This window comes from Macaca thibetana, chromosome 18 (assembly GCF_024542745.1).
Source record: "Macaca thibetana thibetana isolate TM-01 chromosome 18, ASM2454274v1, whole genome shotgun sequence".
Taxonomy (NCBI): Eukaryota; Metazoa; Chordata; class Mammalia; order Primates; family Cercopithecidae; genus Macaca; species Macaca thibetana.
The window spans coordinates 31,965,453-31,986,317 of NC_065595.1; the positions used below are offsets into that span (position 1 = coordinate 31,965,453).

Sequence of the window (20,865 nt, forward strand, 5' to 3'; positions counted from 1 at the left end):
GGAAGCCAGGCCATTCCTTATCAGCCACCATTTTCACTCCTCCAGGAGTGAGGGACACCTGGGTGTCACTTCATGGGGCTGTGATTTTCATTTTGAAAGCTCATTTGTCCCTCGAATTCTTTAGAGAGCTGCGGGGGAGGGGGGGATTTCTCCGTTATCATCTGGGGCCAAGCAGAGGAACAAGGTATTAATCCTTTTGACCCCAACTCTCACTGTCCCTTCCTTTAGCCGTCTTCCACGTGAAGGCTGGACTTGGACACAGGCTCAGGAGGCCAGAAAGCCACTTTCCTTCCCCTGGGTCTTCTGGGGACCCTCAGTGGGGACTGCTTTGAGCAAATCCCTAAGGCCAGAAATAACACTTGACCAGGTGGCGTCCACTGTTCAGTGTGGGCACTAAGCCCCCTTGCCAGCAAAGGGCTCCCGAGTCACACGCTCTGGAGAGGCCAGCAATGTGGGGGCAGGGGAGCCGGCTCTGCTAGGCCGGAGCCATCTAATGACTAACGGCCAACAGACACAGGATTTGGTTTCGAAATTTCCTAACAGAAAGGCAAAAAGAGAAGTCATTGGGCTATGTAGTTCCTATTGTCAGACCAAAGACGCAGACATAATGTTTGTCTGGGAGAATTCAAGAATAATGACCAAAATATGTCCTGATAGAAAGCCCTGGGCAGGACACTGGTTAATTCAACAGTGTCTTTCAATGGGGTATTGTATATGACACAAAAGCACCAGGCCAGTGTGTGGGATAAGGAGGTGGCATTTCCGCAATGCCAAAGGCCCTGTGCCCGGGAACCTGAGGAAATCTAATGCTCAGCTACAGGCCATCTAGGGCGCAGGGGCAACATGCCTGTTAGACTGTCTTTCTCACGCTGGTCACGCCGAGTTCACACACATGGAGAAATTGCTCCCCAAGTCACACTTCAGGGTAAAGGGGTCCTGGGGGAGGAGGTGCCAGGGGGTGGTCTCAGACCAGAGATGAGGTGAAGGATATGCAATTCAGATTTCACCCTTCACCCCTTGCCTTCACACGGAACTTGGTCAAGTTAACTCGGAACTTAATCAAGTTAACTCAGAACTTAGTCAAGTTAATTCAGAACTTAGTAAGTTAACTTGGCTTAGTCTATGGATTACAGATTATGCAGCTCCATCTCCCCACCTAGCCAGCCCCCATCCTTCCAACGGCGGAAGCCAACACTTTGTAACTCCCCCAGCCCCACCCCAGTGGGTGTCCCCCTGCAGCCCCGTGCTGCTGCCCTCTTGGAAGCAGTGTGCTCCCAGGGGTCCAAGGGGAGGGCGGGCCCTCTGGAGGAATGTCATGCCTTGGCCAAGCAGGGGACAGGTGGCCCAACGGGAGCTTCCCTACACCTTAGTGTGGCTACCTCTTGCACCTCCCCATCTTCTCCCTTGCTGCAGGGAGGAAGGGCCTGGGCATTGAGTGGGGTCATTTTCAGGACAGTGTGCATGTGCTGACCAGGGGGCATGGTCGGTGAAGACGCCTTTGGCTGCTGGCGCTGGGACCAGGGGACTTCCCACAGCAAGCGCCAGGCTGGAGCCTGCAGAGCGGTGCGCTGGTGCCCTCTAGTGGGAGCACACTGCCACACAGCCACCTATCCTGGCGAGGCCTCAACTCCAGCAGTCCCCAACGCTAGGGCCACACTCAGAGCAGGACTGTTAATGATGGGCCTGGGCTGTCCACATCACTGCCAGAGTGGTAGCCTGGTCAATACCTCTACTCCTGTGATAGAGATGCCAAAAATGCCACCAGGACACCAGACTTGTGGATGGCATTTGGGGTTCCCCTAGAACCACAGTCTGAGTCCAAGTGTGTGTCTCAGTGTCTGCCCTGCCGTATGGCTTCAACACGCAGAACCATGATTGAACCCTGAATCCATGGCCCTGTACTCAGAGCCTGCTGCTGTTCCCCACCTCCCGCCTCCCCCGCCACCACCTCCCCACCACCCCATCATTGGAGAGCAATGCCAGTCTCAGCTCGCCTGAGGCTGCCATGGTGTGGAATGTCATGCCTTGGTGTGGATGGCATAAAACCTGGCTATTGGCTAGCTCCTATCCCAGTGTACCTGCTCCTCTCCCTCCAGCCACCAGTGTGGGAAGGAAGACCTTGGAGCCAGTTACCACCACCAACAGACCCTTACTTAACTAGCTCACTAAATGCCTTTTCAGAGTGTAGAACTATTCCTGACAGCAGGAGTTCACAGAGGTACAGGGTGAGCCCTGGACACAGACACCTACTGTCTACCCTGTTGCCCCACATCCTTGGTGGGGCTCCAAGGGCCTGAATCCAGCAGTCCTAGAGATGAAGTTCCCTGAGGTCAGCACTGCGGTGAGACTCATCCCTGGATTCATTGCCAGCTGTGGAAACATGGCCAGATGGGGTCACCAGGAATAGGGGCCTTGGCTTTGGCTGGAAAGGAGCTTAGCCAGACACCTAGGTGTCAACATCTGACCCCCAGTGGAGGCATCACCTGCTAAGACCACTCACTGTGGCATGCGCTCCCTGTATGACCCACTGAGAGATAAGCTAGGGCTCCCAGGAGATCAACAGCATTCAGTGTGGGGGCCAGTGGGGCCCTCTGCTTTGTACTCAGCCACACATTCACGCCCCAGACCGGAGGAGCTGCAGCAGCACAGGGGAGGAAGGTGGGGTGTGCTGAGAGAGGACCCAGACTTCGCCCTACAGGGACTGTGACCTGGGCAAGGCACCAGCACCTGCTCAGGCATTCACAGCTTTGAATGCAGTGTGGTAATCTGTGCATGTCTTATTTCCTCTACTAGGCTGTACCTCTCTTGGGGAACTGTATCTTATGCAATCAATTCTCTCTCTCTAAAAGGCTAGGGCAGAGCACTTGTCCATGAAGATGAGTTACGTGAGCAAGTGAAGGAAAGAGGAAGATTTGGCAGAGTTGCTTGCAGCTCACAGGACAGCCGTGTGCTCCCGTTCTTCCCGCTCCCCTGCAGGAGTGTCAGCCCTTGCAGTTGGGGCGGGGGCACGTGACTAGTTCTGTCCAATGGGCTCTGAGTGGAGCGGATATTTCTGGGCCAAAGCATTTAAGACCTAGAGCAGGGATGTCCAATCTTTTCGTTTCCCTGGGCCACACCGAAAGAATTGTCTTGGGCTGCACATAAAATACACTAATGATAGCTGATGAGCTAAAACAAAAAATTGTAAAATACCTCATAATGTTTTAAGAAAGTTTACAAATTTGTTTTGGGCCATATTCAAAGCCATCCTGGGCCATATGTTGGCCAAGCTTGACCTAGAACATGACCCTCCAGCTCTCTTTGCCCCTGCCAGGGCTGCCTGGATACCATGGATTAAGATGGCAGGGCCACAGAACACAATCCACCTGGACCCTGGAGTCCCCAGGAAGCTGCCCTGGAGGCCAGCTTGGCCCTCCGCAGAATTTCAGAAAATTAGAATAAAATTCTGTGTGTGATGCCACTGAGATGTGGGGGTTTGTTTCGTATTATACCATGGCCTATAGTGTCCTAATACAGGAGACAATGGAAAGATCCTATTTTCTTTAAAAAAAAAAAATATGTCTCAGCAATCACACCAAGAAGAGCAAAACCAGGTTCATGCTGAATTTCTGCTAGGAAGCGGTGGGAGAAACAGAGGCAGAGGGATGACTGAATGTGAAGACACATAAATCCTGCCTTTCTTGTACACTCTAGACAACACAACAGCGCATCTAGAAAGGAGGTTATTCAGCAGCATTCACTCTAGAGCACCTGGTGCTGGGGTTAGGAGGCTGAAGGAAACGGCCCAGCCCTCAGGCAGCCCAGAGTCCAGGAAGGGAGTCTGGCAGTTACATAAGCAGTTGTGATGTGATGGGAGCCACGCCACAGGGATGGGGGCAGGGGCTCTGGGGAAATGGCAGATGGACGCTGGACTCTGTCCTATGCATCTGAGAGGGTATCAGGGGAGGTGTCCTGAGTCAGGAAAAGGACAGGCAGAGAATGGATGAGTGTGATTTTAGGCAGAGGGAACCTCCGGCCCATGAGAAAGCAAGGAGAGATGGAAGAACAGAACAGATCGGGAGAGGGACTGACAGGGCCACAGGATGGCAGGGGGAGCCCAGGACAGAGGCCGGGCAAGGGTGCTGAGAACATCACAAAGCCTCCTGCCTGCTAAAGAGTCTGAACAGGGACAGAAGGGGCCGGAGACGGGGGTCTGGGCCTCTGTGGGTTGAGAAGATGCTGGGTACACAGCTGGTAGGATCTTTATGCCCCTTCTTCTGGGGTGCAGAAGTGGAGGGCAGGTAGGCAATAGGCTTTAGGCCAACCTCCCTTTGTCACCCTCTTTCCTTCTTGCCTCCAGGTGGGGAGGGGAGGTCATCCCTGATTTTTGTCTAAGAAAGTCTCTAGGAAGCCCGCCTATCTCTGTACAGGCTCAAGACTCTCATAGGAGGGCTGGAGGTCCCCAGGCTAGAGGTCGGCTTTCCCTCCCAGGTGGGGGCCTTCAGCTGGATGCACAATATCTCCGAGGTGAATGTGGAAGTAGGAGGATGTTTTCGCTGGTCACTATGCCTGCCCCTCTCCAGTGACTGCCATTCAGTGGTAGAGGCCAGGAGTCCTAAATATCCCACATTGCATTGGACATATCCATACTATTAGGTGTTGCCCCCCACCACATATGCTAATAGCTAGGCCAGCTGACCCTCAGGACCCAAGGCCAGACGAGTGAACCAGCCAGCCCTATTTATGAGGGGCTTTGAAGAACACTAGGAACAGAAAAGTCATCCCATTGTGCTCTCATGGGACCACAAATTCCTCAAACACCAGAGGTCTGTGTTTGGTGATCAAGAAGCCGTCTACCTTGTCCTAAGGGTACCCATGTGAACTGCAGATACCCCAAGGAATGGTCAAGCCAGGAGCATTATCAGCCAGGACTTTTACGTTTTCAACTCTTGCTGATAATTGGAATTTCCTACAATGCTTTAAAAACGCAGATTCTAGCCGGACACAGTGGCTCATGCCTGTAATCCCAACACTTTGGGAGGCCGAGGTGGGCAGATCACTTGAGGTCAGGAGTTCAAGACTAGCCTGGCCAAGATGTTGAAACCCCATCTCTACTAAAAATACAAAAATTAGCTGGGTGTGGTGGTGGGCAACTGTGGCCCAGCTACTTGGGAGGCCGAAGCACGAGAATCGCTTGTACCTGGGAGGTGGAGGTTGCAATGATCCAAGATGTGCCACTGCACTCCAGCCTGGGTGCCAGAGAGAGACTCTGTCTCAAAAAGAAAAAAAAAAAAAAAAAAAAAAAAGAAAGAAAGAAAAGAAGAGAAGAAAAGAAAGAAATGCAGATTCTTGGGTGTGATTCAGTGAGTGTGGTCTCCAGACTCCAGGAGCCCCCCATGATTCCTGCCTTTGGGGATTCACACCTCTGTGTAGGCCCTTCCCATATTGTACCAGGGTTGGTCTGTGCAAATGAAATACAGTAAATGGCAGCGTGAAGCTCTATCACTTCTGAGATGAGGCTATAAATGAGTGTGACTTCTGCGATGGAATCTTCTCTCTCTCTCTCTCCCCATCACCACTTGCTTTGGGGAAAGCCAGCTGCCATATTCTGAGGGCACTCAAGCAGCTTATACAGAAGATCTGGTGTCAAGGAAGCTAGGGAGGAACCCAGGCCTCCTGTCCCCAGCCAGGGAGGAACTGAGGCCTCCTGCCCTCAGACACAGGAGGGGGTCTTCCAGCCCAGGTGTGCCTTCTGATGGTCATCCCTGGTCATCAGCTTGACTGCAAACTCATGAGAGACCTTGAGCCTGATCCACCAGCTAAGCTGCTCCCAGAAAGTGTGTACAACTGTTTGTTGTTTTAAGCTGTGAAGTTTTATACAATTTGTTACACAACAGTAAATGAGGAATACAGTGGGCAGAGAGTGTAGATTTCAGTGCTTCCCAAGCAGTTCCGATGTGCAGCTGAGCTCCAGCACCGTGGCCAGCAGATTCATCTGCTGATAGTTTACTGAGGGCAAAGCACGTCCAAAGTGTGCGTCATGGAAACGTGTGGTGTGTGTATGTGTGCTGTGTGTATATGGGTGTATATGTGTGTGACGTATGTGTGTGCATATGTGTGGCGTATGTATGTGTGCATAGGATGTGAGGGGATGTGTGTGAAGTGTATATGTGTGTGCATGTACATGTGTGGTGTGTGGTATGTGCAGTGTGTATGTGTACATGTGTGGTATGTAATGTGGATGTTTGATGTGTGTGGTATGTGTACGTGTGTACGTGTGTGATAGATGATGTGTAATGAGTGTGTGTGTGTGCACACGAATATCAAAGCCCTTCTGCTCCAGCCTGACGGTGGAGACGGTGGGTGAAGGCCTCCACTACCAGCCACCCCGAAGAGCTTAGCATAACATGTGGGCCCTGGAGAGCCCAGAATTCTCACTGATTTACCACTCCTTGAAAAAAAACAACAAAAAAGAAAACTCTAGAATGTGAAACCTCAGAGGGACCTTAGTCTGATGATGTTCAAAATTTGTTTAGCAGTAGAATTGTTTCTCCACATGAAACCATGTTAGTATCCTGATTTAGAGGCACCGGCCAAACAGTTCTAGGTGGGCCCAAGTGGGGGCCCCTGGAGCTTGCTGCTTCCACCTCCCCACTTCCCCCAGCAGCACCCAGGGGCACCCCAAGAGAACCTTGAGGGCTTCACAGATTGCAGACCTCTGATCTAATACAACTGTGTCATTACGCTGATGAGTAAACTGAGGCCCACAGAGGTGACATCACACGCACGGCTCTGGCAAATGTCTAGAAGTGGATTCTTCTGACCTCTAGTCCAATCTGTCTCCACTGCCTGGAAGGCCGCACAGGAGAAGAATCAACCAGGGCCTTGGTAACCCATGAACCACGGTTCATCATCCGAGCTTCTGACCAGCAGAAATGCCCTCTTCACCAAGAAACACCTCACCTGGGGGGTAGGGGCAGGAAATCACCCCCTCCTTCCTCTTCTTAACAGAGCAGGCCCCCCATAGCCTGGTCCACCCTCAGAAGGTGGGGCTTGACTGGCAGTGTGGAGTCCTGGGAAAAACTACAGCAGAGGCCAGCACAGCACCCACTGTGCACTGGGCGCCACCCTCAGCCCTCGAGTGAATGAATGTGCTTGATCTTTCCAGCCCCCTATAAAGTAGATATGGTTATTTCCTTCATCTTACAGAGGAGGAAACTGAGGCAGAGTGAGAATAAATAACTAGCCCAAGACTCCTGGGTTAGTCAGTGGCAGGGCTGGGATTCCATGGGGTCCATGCGTGGGTCCAGACACCAAGCCCTTGACCACCAACTTCCCACCCAGCCAGTAGCCCAGCTCTCCTTTCTCTTCTGAGCAGGAACCAAAGGTCCTCCATTTTGTACCCTAGAGGAATGAGGAAACAGTCACCAAGCAACACTAAATGTCAGGTCTGCTACTTTTCCAGCCATGACTCCCAAGCTTCTGGCTCAAAGGGCACCAAGTGGTCAATACCCTACCTAATGCAGGGGGCATCTGGTTTCTCACCTAGATCGGGGTCTCTCAAATGTACTTCTTCTATCAATGATGAATGCTCTTGGCATTTAGAAATGGAGTGATAAAGTGGTCACTTCCTAGTACCTTACCCTTTTTTTCTCTTGCGTCAAGGCTAGCTTTCCATTAGCAGTGATAATTTAATACAGATCCAGCCCAGAGGGTGTTTCACGAGCTGATACTCTGCCTGTGACTTATACGTCACAGCCTCGGCCCTGCTGACTGATTCTTTTTCCTGTCAAATTTATAGAAAAGTGCAAGAACTGTACAAAGAACATCCACGTCCTCCTCAACTGTTAACACCTCCCCATGTTTGCCCTCTCTCTCCCTCTGTGTCTACATACCATTATCATCAATCTCTTTATAAACCATTTGAGAAGACACTGCAGACACCAGGCCCATATCCCTCAAACATTATAGTGCATATTTCTCAAAGTCAAGCACACTCGCCCACATGACCATCACACTGCCTCCAAGTCGGGAAACTGACGTCGAAGCAATACTGTCCCACCCACAGACCCAATCGCATTTTCCAACTGTACCAACAAGGTCAGGATTTCCTTCTGGTCCAGGATTTCAGCAAGGAACACATGTTGTATTTAGTCATTTGCCTCTTCAGTCTCCTACAATCTGGAAGACTTCCTCAGTCTTTCCCTGTCTTCTGTGTCCAGGCAGTTATAGAGAGTGGTCCTTATACTGCTTTCCAAACAACCAGACTCAGATTGTGCTTTCTTGGAAGGAAAATCCAAGAAATGATGTTGGGTTTTCTGTATGGCACATCAGGGGGACACAGTGTCCACCCATCCCATCACTAATGATGTTCTCTTGATCACCTGGCCACGTTGGGGCCTGCCAGGTTTCTCCACAATAAAGTCATCTTATTTCTCTTTGTAATGAGGTGACCTCTATGTGTGCCCCAGTTCATTTCCCGGAAAGTTTCCAGTCTGCAACACAGGGAGGGTAGTCCAGGGCCTGGTCGTCTCAATGAGCTAAGATGACAGGGTTCAAAATCCATGGAGTCCAAGATAATTTGATTTGCAAGGCAGAGTACTAGAGAGGAGAGACCAACATACAGAGAGAAATCCAGAAATCTTAGCCTCTCAAGTCTTTGGCTGAGTATTAATTTGTCCATGTGTAAGGAAACTTTCGAGGCAAGGAATAGATAGAACAATCCACTGAGATCACATAGGGCTGAAAATAAGTTTGTGTTTCTCCAGCCATGGGGGAAACACCTTCTAATACACAGAGCATTGGATGGCAATCTCAGAAGGGTATTTATTCAGCAGTGGAGCAAAATTTGTCCTACACTAAAGTCTTCCTACCCTAACAAAGCTTAAAAGCAAGTCTTGAAAGGATCAAACTGTTTTTATGTAACTTAACTGTGATCCAGAACAAAACCCAAAATATTTAAAGGGATAAAAAAAAAATTAGCACCCAGTAATGTAAAGGTTCTAACATCTGACATTTAAAATCAAATTACCAAGCATGTAAAAAAAGGTATGGCCCATAACCAACAGACAAATCAATGAATAGAAATAGACTCAGAGATTATATGGATGAGAGAAGTAGTAGAGAAGGACTTAAAACAGCTATTGGGAATAGGTTCTATATACTCCAGAAGAGAAAGCATGAGGAAGGGAAGATATACATATACATTTTTTAAAAAGCCCACAATGACCTTCTGGAGATAAAAACTATAATATGTGAAATGAAAAATATACTGAATGGGATTATCAGTAGATTTCACACTGGAATAAAAGATTAGTGAACTTGAAGACATAGCAATAAAAACTATCCAAAATGAAACACAGAGAGTAAAGAAAGACTTTTAAAAACCAAGCAGAGCTTTGGTGAGCCATGGGAAAAGATGAAGAAGCATAGAATACATATAATTGGAACCCCAGGGTTGAGGGAAAATGGAAGGAATAGTGGCTGAAAATTTTCCAAATTTGATGAAACTATAAACCTACAGATCCAAGAAACTCAATAAATCCCAAGTGGGAGAAACATGAAGCAAACCACCACACCAAGGCACATCATAATCAGATAGTTGAGGTCTTAACTGTATGCTTATTGTCTCTCATTGATAGGCCCAAGGCATGAACAGAGAAGAAACAAAATGGCAAAGGCACCAGGAAGAGATGAATGGATATAGGTAAAATAGCAAGAGAAGAATCAGGAGAGAAGGGAAGGGTGGCACAGTGGAGTGTGGTGGCAGGTCATGTTCACTGGCAGTGGCAGGATCAGTCACTGTGGAGGGTCCACTGCTTTTACACCCCTGCAGCAGGCCCCGTCTCATTCCTGAGAGCAGCTAGACTCCTGCTGTTTCCACCAAAAGTCCAGCACTATAAGCATCTAGAGACCCGGATTCACTGAGTGAGTCCTCTTTGTCCTGGAACCTGGCCCTGATTCCAGGAAAGAGGCCCAATCAATAAAAAAAGAGCAAGCATAGCAGACACCTGGAGGCCAGCAGGGCAAGTCCACTGTTCAAAAGTCTAAAGACAGCCCCAGCCACATGAGAATCTCTTCCAGGCATGCCAGTCCCACCTGAACACACCACAGGACACTTCACCTGCAGAGAGGCTTCAGGCCAAGGGACAAAAACTTCCAAGTTCACTGAGTTGCCAGGGCATGGTCTATTTCATCTCGAGGGCACATCAGGCCTGCCACCAGGACCTGCAGCATCACCGAGTAGGCTGTCACACACACTATCACAATGGGACATCCTGGAGAATGGCAGGTAGCCAGCCCTGCCTACCTATTACTACCATACAGGCAGTTACACCCCTTGCTGGAACAAGGGGCCAGAAGGAGTGCTTCGGTTAGGTCCTGTCCAGGAAGAGGATCAAGACTCCAGGGGTGGGATCAAGACTCCAGGGGTGGGATCAAGACTCCAGGGGTGGGTGGGCTGTCAGAGAACATGCCTCTCTACCTACCTGCCAGGCTGGAAGAACCTTCTCGATGTCATTCAGGTTGATGCCATCCCCATCTTCCAGCTTCCCTTTGCCACACCTGGACCAGAAAAGACACAAAGGCATTGGAAAGATGGTTCATTCATGCCTCCTGTCCCATCCGGCCAGCAGGAGAGGAGGAACAGTCAGCAGATACCTGGTGCTGCCCACCCTCAAGCCCTGCAGAATCAGCTGTCCCACCTAGAGGAAACAGCCCTAGAGATGGTGGCCAGGGGTAGGGGTGGGGGCTCCTCCCCTAATGCAACAACCAACCTGGAGGGAGGTGGGAGAGGAACCAGAGTTCCCCTTGATCCTTCCAGGCAGCGAAGCTAAGCTCCTTACTCATCACAACACCTGTCAAAGCCCATCCACCTTGCCCCATTACACCGGACAGAAGATCAGTGGACAGAGACACCAAGCAACTTTCTCAAGGTCACACAGGCTGGCAGGGCCTAGCAGAAAACCCAACAGGGCTTCCTTCCTTCTTGGCTTGACTCTGGGTCAGTCCAGCAGGCCCACTCAGATAGTCTATGCTTTATCTTCATGTTCTCTGTAAGTGGGTGTGCCCACGGGCCAGAGAGGCTGGCACCAACTCCCTGGCCAGAGGTCTGAATCTTTGGCATATTTAAGGGTGCAGATTCCGAAACCAGACTCCCAGGGTTTGAATCCCTGCAGCATCCTTTACCAACTGGGGACCCTGTATAAGTACTCATGTCATCAAATGAGTTTCCTCATTTGTTCAATGGGGATGATAGTGTCTAACATCTTAAGGTGGCTGGAGGATTAAATTAATTAATGTATCTGGAGCGCTTAGATGCTTAGAACCGTGACAGCACACAGTAAACCGTACATATACACACACATATACACATATATAGCCGAGCTTATATATATATAAAATGCTTAGCTTGTTTATGTTTATATATATGTGTGTGTATATTACTTGTGTATGTATTATACAAAATTATTTAATAAAATGGTAATAATAACAAAATTAAAATAAATAATGAAGTAAATATATTACTACTACTATGACTACTTTCATTACCGCTAATACTGTTGCTGTTATCTGGGCAAAGAGGCAGGAAGGTGATTAATTAAGGACATAGATTCTGGAGCCAACTCAGCCTCATGCAAATTACTCAGTTTCTGGGTCTCCTAGTTGCTTCATCTATTGAAATGAAGATGATAACAGTTCCTCCCTCTCTGGGTGGTGACAAGTTTTAAATAAATGAGGCAAGCACTTAGAACAGGGGCTGGAGCATGGCCGGTGCATAGTAAATATTGTCAGTTACAATTATTACTGGTATTGACTGAGGATTGGTGAGAGATGTCCCATGCGTTGGGTCATTTTCCAGCTGCAGAGTTCATGCGAATCTCACATTGCAGAATAACTAGTTCATTGTTTTAATATTTACCAAGCATCTCTTCTGTTTTGGGCCTTGTGAACAAAAACAAATCAGTTTTGGTTCCTGCCCTCAGACAGTGGATGGCTCTTAGAACAAACCCTAACTCCTCTAACAGGGCTGGGTGCCTGCGCACCATTAGGGGGCAGCACGAGATCAGTGTCATAAAAGTCCTACGGCGGGAGGCGCCCTGGAACCCAGAGGAGGAGAAACTGGCTGCAAACACCAGCAAAGGCCTACGTGGAAGAGAAGAACAGAGGGCTGACCCAAGCCCCATTTGATGGCTCATTTCTCCATTCACCAAACGCTTCTGTGCCAGGCTCCGGACAGGGTCTGGGACCCAGGTGTAAACGGTGCACACAACTGGCCCTCTCGGTGTCTGGCGGGATAATCAGCCCCTGCGGTGCAGCAGCCAGTGCCCCGTCGGGGGCAGGAGAGCAATGCAGAAACCCCAAGGAGCAGCGTCTAGAACTGTCCTGGGCGAGGGGTGGTGGGAGGAAGGTGAGAGGTGAGCTGGCCAAGCACAGGGAATTTGGGAGGATGTCCCAGGCAGATGTGACGCAGGCAAAGGCCTGGAGTTAGGAGCGTGTGTGGTGCCAGTTTGCTGTGGCTGGAGCATGTCGGGGGTGGGTCAGGGTGCAAGGGGTAGGAAAGGGCACGGTGGAGCTGGGGTGGGGAATAGTGTGCAAGGTATAACAGGTATGAGGGAAAAGAGAAAAAGTTTCCCCCGGCCCCCGGCTGTCCCCACAACTGTGACGTGCTGGGGCTACAGGCGAGCAGGCGGAGAAAGGCCTGGAACATCCAACATCTCTTAACTCATCAATCTGCCTGGTGCAGACAGGCTGGCCTGTGAAAGCACCAACTGCGTGTAGCCTTCTGTGTTCTGTACCCGCCTGGGCCATAGGGGAGGAGGGCACTACGGACTTGGCTCGACTAGAACGGCTAACACCACCTCCCTAGTGTCTCCTGTGGGTAAAACACACCTCAGGACTCTCCCACGTGTGCTGAGCTCTGAGCACACGCTGGGCACCAGCCTAGCACACTCCAAACACAGCCTTCTGTTCTCACCTCAGCGCCCCTGGGGGTGGGCAGGGGGAGGCCTGCAGGGGGGGCTGCTGTCCCATGAAGCCTGTCCTTGTCAGGGCTCAGATCTCCCTGGAGACCTGCAGGTTTGGAGGGCGGAAGGTGGCTACAGACCAGCTGAGTCACTGCTGCCAACAGGGTTTCCAAGGCAACAGCCTTCTCTGATTTCTGTCCCTCCATGGAAACACAGGCTGCAGTGAGACTTGGCAACTGAGTGGTACCTGCATCCCAGGGAGGCTGCAGCGGCTGGCGCGTGGAACGTGTCCCCACTACAACAGGACTCTAAGGGGGACACAGTTCCTGGTCTGGCCATGAGGTGGCCACAGACACTGCACTCAGACTCCCTGGGAACCTGGGAGTGACAGGCTTTGGCTAGTGAGCCAGATGTCCATGGGAGATCCCAGGTGACTCTCAGCAATTCTGGAGGCTCCTGGTGAGAGACTGAGACTGGCCAAGGAATTCAGGCCCACAGCTGGTGACACAGGTGTGGCTGGTTACTCTGGCTTCAGAAGAGACAAAGTCCCTCGGCATAAGGGGAATTCTTCTCCTTCATAGTCATTCATCACTTTTTTTGCTAGGAAGTTAGTTCATTTCTGGGGACTGGTGAGACACGTTTGGCAAGCCTGCCTTCAACATGCAGGCCCCACTGGGCACCTGTAGTCAATGAGGCAGCACCATCGCTTCGATCCCCCCAGGCCTTCGATCCCCCCAGGCCACTGACTTCACCAGCTGTGTGCTCCTGGGGCACACGGGAGAGACTGGAGCTGTCCAGGGAAGTCTCCTTCCTGAAGCCTTTCCCAGATGGTTCAACCTGTAAAGTGCTCTCCTTTCTAACCCCTTTTGCATTGAGTTTATTTAACCCTGCACCAGGCATCACACTTTATACTTCCTAGTGTCTATATGTCTACACTACATAGTCTAGTCTATATGTCTACACCACATAGTCTAGTCTTTCTTCCCCTACACAGTCTCCATCATGAATGGGTTCATGTCTCCTTTTCCCAGTAGATTGAACAGTCCTTCTGGGCAGCGACTATATTGTATACTTGTGTGTGTGTGTGTGTGTGTGTGTGTGTGTTTGTGTATGTCTACTTTCCTGGCATCCAGCACCATGCAGGGACCTAGCAGGTCTAGTGACAGACTAGCTACACTGAACTTCAGAAAAGCAAAATCCTGCTCCTATTCCTGTGGCATACCCGAGCTCCACTGCACTGCTACAACAGGACACAGCGCAAGCATCACCTTTGCTCACAACCCCTTCCTGAAGCTGACCTGCTATATAAGGTAGGTAAGGCCATCCTTCCTAAGCACAGAAGTGTGGAGGCCCAGCTCTGGGCAGCTCAGTAGCCTGGAAGGAGCATGGCCTCCCTGCAACTGAATGAGTGGTCTGAGCAGGCAGTGTGCAGGGTGGATGGGGTAAGGCAGGGTCGGGAGCCTCGCAGCTCTGTCTCTCCTATGCTCCATCTTAACTGGTGCCTCCATGCGCAAAGCCATCTCTCCCTCGTCATCCAAAGAGAAATGGAACCCACAACAGGCAGAGAAATGAAAAAAGGAGGTGTGTGAGAGGCTGGTGTCTCCCGGGAGAGTCTGATGCAAGTGATGGGCCTCTCCCCAGCAACACACACGTGTGAAAGCACACATACAAATTTGCAGAAAATTTTAAGGAGGTTAAGAATACCCTGATGTGATGAACTAGGGGTTGGACGGTGTCAGAGGCCTGGCCTTAAATGATGGCTCTGTTATTCAGGCAAGTCACTTTGCTTCTCTGAGTGTTGTTTTCCTCATCTCTAAAGTAGGAATGAGCCCATTTCTTTCCACGGGTTGTTGCTCATTACACTACAATGGGACCAGTGCTGCCAAGAGGAGAGGTTGGGTGGGACAAATATAGCAGCAGGAAGACATGTGAGATGTAGTATAGTGTCCAATAAAGTCACTAATACTTAGATCTGCAGTGAAAGGGAGACAAGAGTGAGCAGGGGAGGGCTGGAAGGAAAAGTAAGGGTCATCAGTATCATAATAAAACACAAACAAACAAAAACCAAGAAGAAAAGAAAGCACAAGTGCTGGTGGGGATGTGGAGAAATTGGAATCTCATATGTGGCTGGTATGAATGCAGAATATTCAGCTGCTATGGAACACAGTATGACAGTTCCTCAAAGAGTTCAACAGAATTACCATATGACCCAGCAATTCCACTCCTAAGTAAATACCCAAGTAATTACAAGCAAGGACTCAAACAGATACAGCAGTATTTTTGACAATAGCCAAAAGGTAGAAACGACCCAAGTAAGGATTGACAGATGCATGGGTAAACAAATTGTGGTATATCCATACAATGGAATAGTATTCAGCCATGAAAAGGAATAAAGTTCTGATACATGCTACAATGAATGAACCTCAAAAACATGCCAAGGGAAAGAAGCCAGGCCCAAGAAGTCACATATGACTCCGTTTCTGTAAGTATCCAAAATAGATCAATTCATAGAAACAGAACGCAGATTGGTGATTGCCAGGGGCTAGGGGTGGTGGTGGGATGGGGAATAATTGCCTAGTGGGTATAGGGTTTTATATTGGGATGATGAGAATGTTTCAGAACTAGATAGACATGGTAGTTGCACAACAGGGCGAGCATACTAAATGCCAGTGGATTCAACACTTTACAATGGTTAATTTTATAGTATAAGAATTCTGCCTCAATAAAAATTATATAAAACTATAAAAGAAGTAGCAGCCATTTGTTCCACACCACTGTGTCTGGCTGGAGTCACATTCCTGTCCTGAGGTTGGCCCAGGCCCTGACACCACTTTTGAAAGGGGAGGGCAACACTGACACACAAAGTCATAGAGGGTGAGAAAAGCCAGCGTAAAATCAGGCACGACACTGGGGGCTCCCCAAGTGTGGTCCCTGGACCAGCATCAGCACCTGCTGGAGAACTTGTTAGAAATACACATCCTCAGTCTGAGCCTACGGAATCAGAGACTCCGGGGTGGGCCTGTCCTCTGTGCCACTGCCCAGGTGATTCTGCTGCACTGGCCTGGATTACTGACAAGCAGGGCCACTGTGGGCCATCAGGAGCAGGTGGGGATGGCTTGGCTAGAGGGGGCTGGGCAGAGGGGAATGGAGGGATTCCGGGAGGAGTCAGTGAGCCTGCAGCTCTGGGCCACATAGGAAGAGCATGCCGGGGCATTAGCCACCTGAGTCCCCTGTGCAGCAGAGCAGCCTCCCTATGGAGGCAAAGACCACTCCCGTCTCCTGCCCCACCTCTCCCTGTGTAAGAGTCCCGGCACCCCTTACCCTTCGCGGTCGATGTGTGGCAGGGGCTGCTTGGGCGTGTGTCGGACTTTCCGGTGGAACTGGGTGAAGTCCAGCTTTTCCGGCTGCAGGTCCCAGGTGGCACCACTAGAGGGCGAGGGAGGGTGAGAAATCGAGACAAGAGGGCAACAGCCCCGTTTGGGCCAGGGCAAACCTGGCAGAGCAGACCCGCAGAAAGGGGCCGCCAGGGGCCAGGCGGGGACCCTCACTCAGAATGGAGCCCCAGGTGCCACCCCTCACTTTCATCACCCTGCCATGGAAAGTGTATACTTATGAAACAAGTGTGGACCTGGTGCCCATTGCACAGTGGCCTCTGCAACACCTGAGTGTCTTTTCGTGCCCACATTTGAGGAAGGCTGGGAAGAGCAAGGGGCCAAATGCTGTTCTCCAGCCTCTGACAAGTAGCTCAAAGTGACGACCCGGCCACCCTGAGGTAGATGAGGCAGGCGAGTGGGAAGCGGGGCCCAGCCTCTGCAGCCCCATCCCGAGGGCCCTCCCCATGCCTCCAGTCTTCTCTGACACTCACCGCCTCCTCTCTCCAGCCTCCTTCTTTCCACCCCATCCTTCCTACATCCCCTGCTCTGCTTCTCTCCGCCTCTTGCTCATGAACCATCAGCTTTCACTCAGCCCCCCAAGGAGGCTAGGGTCCCTGGCTGGACCTCACACCACAGGGAAGGAGGAGGAGGAGGTTACCTGAAGGAATCGAAGGTGTTGGCCGCCCAGATGTCCGTGCCCAGCATGTCCAGAGAGCTGTCTTTGCTGCCATTCTGGAAGAGATGGGGGTGAAAGGGCTGACATTAATTGCTCAGCCAGGATGCTGAGAACACGGGGCCTGGGCCTGAGAGGGCGGTAGAAGCCTCCCTGTCTCCCTGGGTGGCTGGGAGGCTGGAGTGAGCCCCCAAGTGAGTATGGCAGCTGGTGCACCCAGTCAGAGTCAGGGACTGCCTGGGGGTCTTCTGGCCTCCCCCGAGGCATGGGCCCTCGTTTCACTGAGGTTTTGTAGATGTATACAGAAGGGTCCAGGCCCCTGCTGCCCCCAGCCCATGGCTCTCTCCTCAAAGCCTCTACACCCAGCAGGGGCTCTGTACCACCAGAGCCACCATCACCACTGCCAGCCTGATGGCAGCGGCTTCTCCCCAGGCAGGGGCTCTGCAGAGTCAGGCCCACTGGGGAGCCCATGGAGGCTGCCTTCCTTCACAGTTCAGTCCTACTCCCCAGAAGTCCCCAACCGACCAAGGCTACACCAGCAACTGAATTTCTCCAAGTCAAACTGATCCTCCAGTGTTCCCTATGTGACCCACCCAGAGACAGAAACCTCTTTACTCAATGCAGCTTCTACGATTTGGTTTCTTTGCTCTCCGGCTGCTGAGCTCCCTGGCAAATTCTCCAACCCCCTGACCACGCGTGATGCCCTCCAGCCCTTCTTACCCCTGTAATCTGGTTTCCATCGTCACACTCTTTAAAACAATACTTCCACATCCACCCGAGCTGAACGTGTGCATGCCGTATGACCCAGAAATTCACTCCCAGGTATAAACACACAGAAATGTGCCCAGAGGCTCACCAAAAGACATGTACACAAAGCGTATACAGCAGCATCAGCCATTACAGCTCCAAACTGGAGAACACCCACATGCCTGTCATCAGCTGATTCGATAAATAAACAGTGGTATGTTCACATATTGGAGTATTACACCGCAGTGAGCACAAAGTAAAATAACATGCAACAATATGAATAAATATCACAAGCATACAGGGAATAAAAGAACCCAGATGCAAAAGAGAACCAATTATGTTCAGGAACAGGCAAACTAACGAATGTATAGTGAAAGAACTCAGATAGTAACTGGAAGGGGAAACCAATCTACTTTCCAGAGAGAGAGTGACAGAGAGTGAGCAGCTTTAATTAACTAGAAGGAGAGGGCACAAAAACCGGAAAGGCTGGACAGTCCAGCCTCCAAGCAGAAGGGGTCAGGCACTCCAGCCCCCACAGACAGGAGGCAGGAGGTAATGAGAGTCTGGAGGAGAGGTGGAGGGCTCATGGAGTCAAAGAGACAAGGGGACTCTCTGGGGAGAACCACCTGGGCTGTCTGACTCTGGGCAAGTCCCTCAGCCTTCCTGGGTCTCATTGATAACAGGAGGACTGGTCCCTCCCTCTGGGTACCAGCAGCCTGCAGCCTGCAGTTCTAAGTAACTCGAAACTTCCTCATTCCAGGATGCCCCGAGAGCTTGCACAATCCTTTCTAGCAGATCAGTCACATTTATTCAGGGCCGCCATAGCCTTGGGTGCTTCCTCCCCATGCCTTTCCTTTCCCATCCCCGCAATCCCCTTCGCTTCTGACCGTGGCCTGTCAACTGGGCCTTCCTCCCCTCTTGCCCTCTCCAAATGTGCCCCATCTGTCAAAGCTTGGCTCAGCCAGGAAGCGCCTCTGGCCTCCCAAACTGCAGTCACCTCGCTCTGCCCTGAACTTGCCATCTGTGTGGGGGACTTACAGTAGCAGAGCCAGCCTCTTGCAGCTCTCACTTCTATTTCCTGTAGTGACCTCTCTCCCGCAGGAGATAGCGGGCCCTTGATGGCAGGGACCCCCTGGGTTCCCCAGAGCTGGAAGCTCAGTGCTCCTGACATATACTGCAAGTGATTTGCACCATCTTCTTTGAACATGTGTTTTCTTTTTGCCTCAATAAGCTGTGTGACCTCGGCAAAGTCACTTCACCAGTCTGAACTTCAGATGCTTCATATTTAAATAAAGAGATCCCAGAGTGAAATACCATGCCCTGTAGATGGGCTCCTTCTGACTGGCATGTGTTCTGCTACCATCCCCTCTGCTGCCAGTGGCAGACATCACTAATCAATTACAGCATGGTTGCCAGCCCTCCAAGCAGGTGGCCCCTAATGTTCTAGGATCACCCTCTCTCCCTTTTCTTCAAGTTGCCTCACATCCTCCCCATTCCAACTCCTGGGGTCCTGCTTGCTCCAAATGCAACTCTGAAACTCCAGGTCAGCTGGAAAGACTCACCTTCTATCACACAACCCCCAAGGGGACAGCCCCTGCCTCCCGAGATGTTGACTGGCTTGTTCACAACCCCCTCCTGGGCCTCGAATGTAATTGTCATTGGGGATAGCAGCCAAAAATGACATCGAAAGCAAATATAAAAATAATCAAACATGCATACAAAACTCTTGCTTCCAAAGCATCTATTGCATACCTCATTCAGCATACTGTTCATTTTCCTCCTTCAGCTCAGTGACCTGAAGTCCCTCCTTCTCCACACGTGTCTTCCCTGATCCCTGACCTGTTAAATACCCAATGTTCTCTGGCGTCTATAAATTCAGCTTCAGTGGATCACCTCTTGGTCACTGCTCTCTTACATGAGTGTTGGACCTTCCCCAAGTAGACTGTAATCTTCTCCACCGGACTGCCTCTTTCTCTTCGTGCCCCCACAGTGGCCAAGCCAGGCACACAGGAGGGCCAGCTCGGATTCCTGCCAACTGATCTAAGGGATGCCACTCTGTAACGGGAGGAAGAGTGCCCCTACTGCCTCTGTGGCTGAAAGACTGACTCGAGATTAGGATGTCAAGATTGATTTACTGTCCTAGGATCTGAGGCCCTTAAGGCCCCTAAAGAGTCAGAAACATGGGTGGAGAGAGAGAGCAACTATGTAGAGAAGGTCATGGCCAAACCCAGAAGTGCAAAGCATCTTCCAGGAAAAGGGTGATTCACCTTGAAGGCAGTTGAAGGTCAGTACAGATGGGCACATAACTCTCCCTCCTGGTCTGGAGGTTGGCATCTCAGCTACTATTCCTCAACTGGCAGGGAGGGAGGATAGGTCACAGTAACAGTCACTAGCAGCAGCTGTGAGGGGGCCAATGCCCCTGTGCAGAGAGCTGGCAGGAACCTCTCTGCCTGGAGGAGGCGGCACTACCCTTGGGCTAAGGGAGGTGACTGGGCAGGGCAAACTTGGGCATTTCCAAAGCAGTATCCCTGGTGGGGGACCGACCAATCTCTGGACTTCCAGATTCTTGGGGTCAGGGAAATGTGCTCCTGGCTGATGGGAGGGAAAGAGCCAGGGCAGAAGCTGCGCCTGCATGTGTGTGTTTATTCTGTACAGAGGAATCCCGCCCTTCTCTGCATCTGCAGAACAGCCTTGTGATCAGCCGCTGCCTTCTCTGTGTTGGGGGCGAGAAACAGGAGCCTGGGGAGAGGGGCCATGGCCCAGCTGGGGAGCAGGTGCTGAAGTCACAGTGGCAACCAGTGCTCCTCCAAGAGCCATGGCAGTCACGCAACCAACACACATCACAGGTGACGGACTCACACATTTTCCTCATTGAACCCTCACAACTCCTTACAACTCAGAGAACATATCCCTGAATGATATCAAGAGCCTAAATCCGTATTTAAGTGCCAAGAAACCCAGCAATATACCTGCCATTCCCAGCACACACCATACTCCTTGAGCCACCCCCGCCCTGCAACTCAGCCTCCTGACTCCTGTGTGAGCCACGGACCATCTCCTTCCCCAGGCTGGAAAGCTCTGCACCAGGCTGCTTCTCCTTCCTCTGTCGCTCTGCCCCTCAGGTCAC

General features: G+C 51.0%; 1 protein-coding gene across 8 annotated transcripts in view; it reads right to left on the reverse strand.

The window, feature by feature from the left end:
• Positions 1-20,865, reverse strand: part of CTIF (cap binding complex dependent translation initiation factor) — a 336,841-nt gene that overhangs the window by 187,696 nt on the left and 128,280 nt on the right. For all 8 annotated transcript variants that reach the window (XM_050768157.1, XM_050768155.1, XM_050768154.1 and 5 more), the window contains 3 exons: positions 16,977-17,050; positions 16,266-16,370; positions 10,467-10,542 (listed from right to left, as the gene is read on the reverse strand). In XM_050768157.1, the coding sequence (XP_050624114.1) occupies positions 10,467-10,542; positions 16,266-16,370; positions 16,977-17,050 (255 nt within the window). The remainder of the gene's footprint in view (positions 1-10,466; positions 10,543-16,265; positions 16,371-16,976; positions 17,051-20,865) is intronic.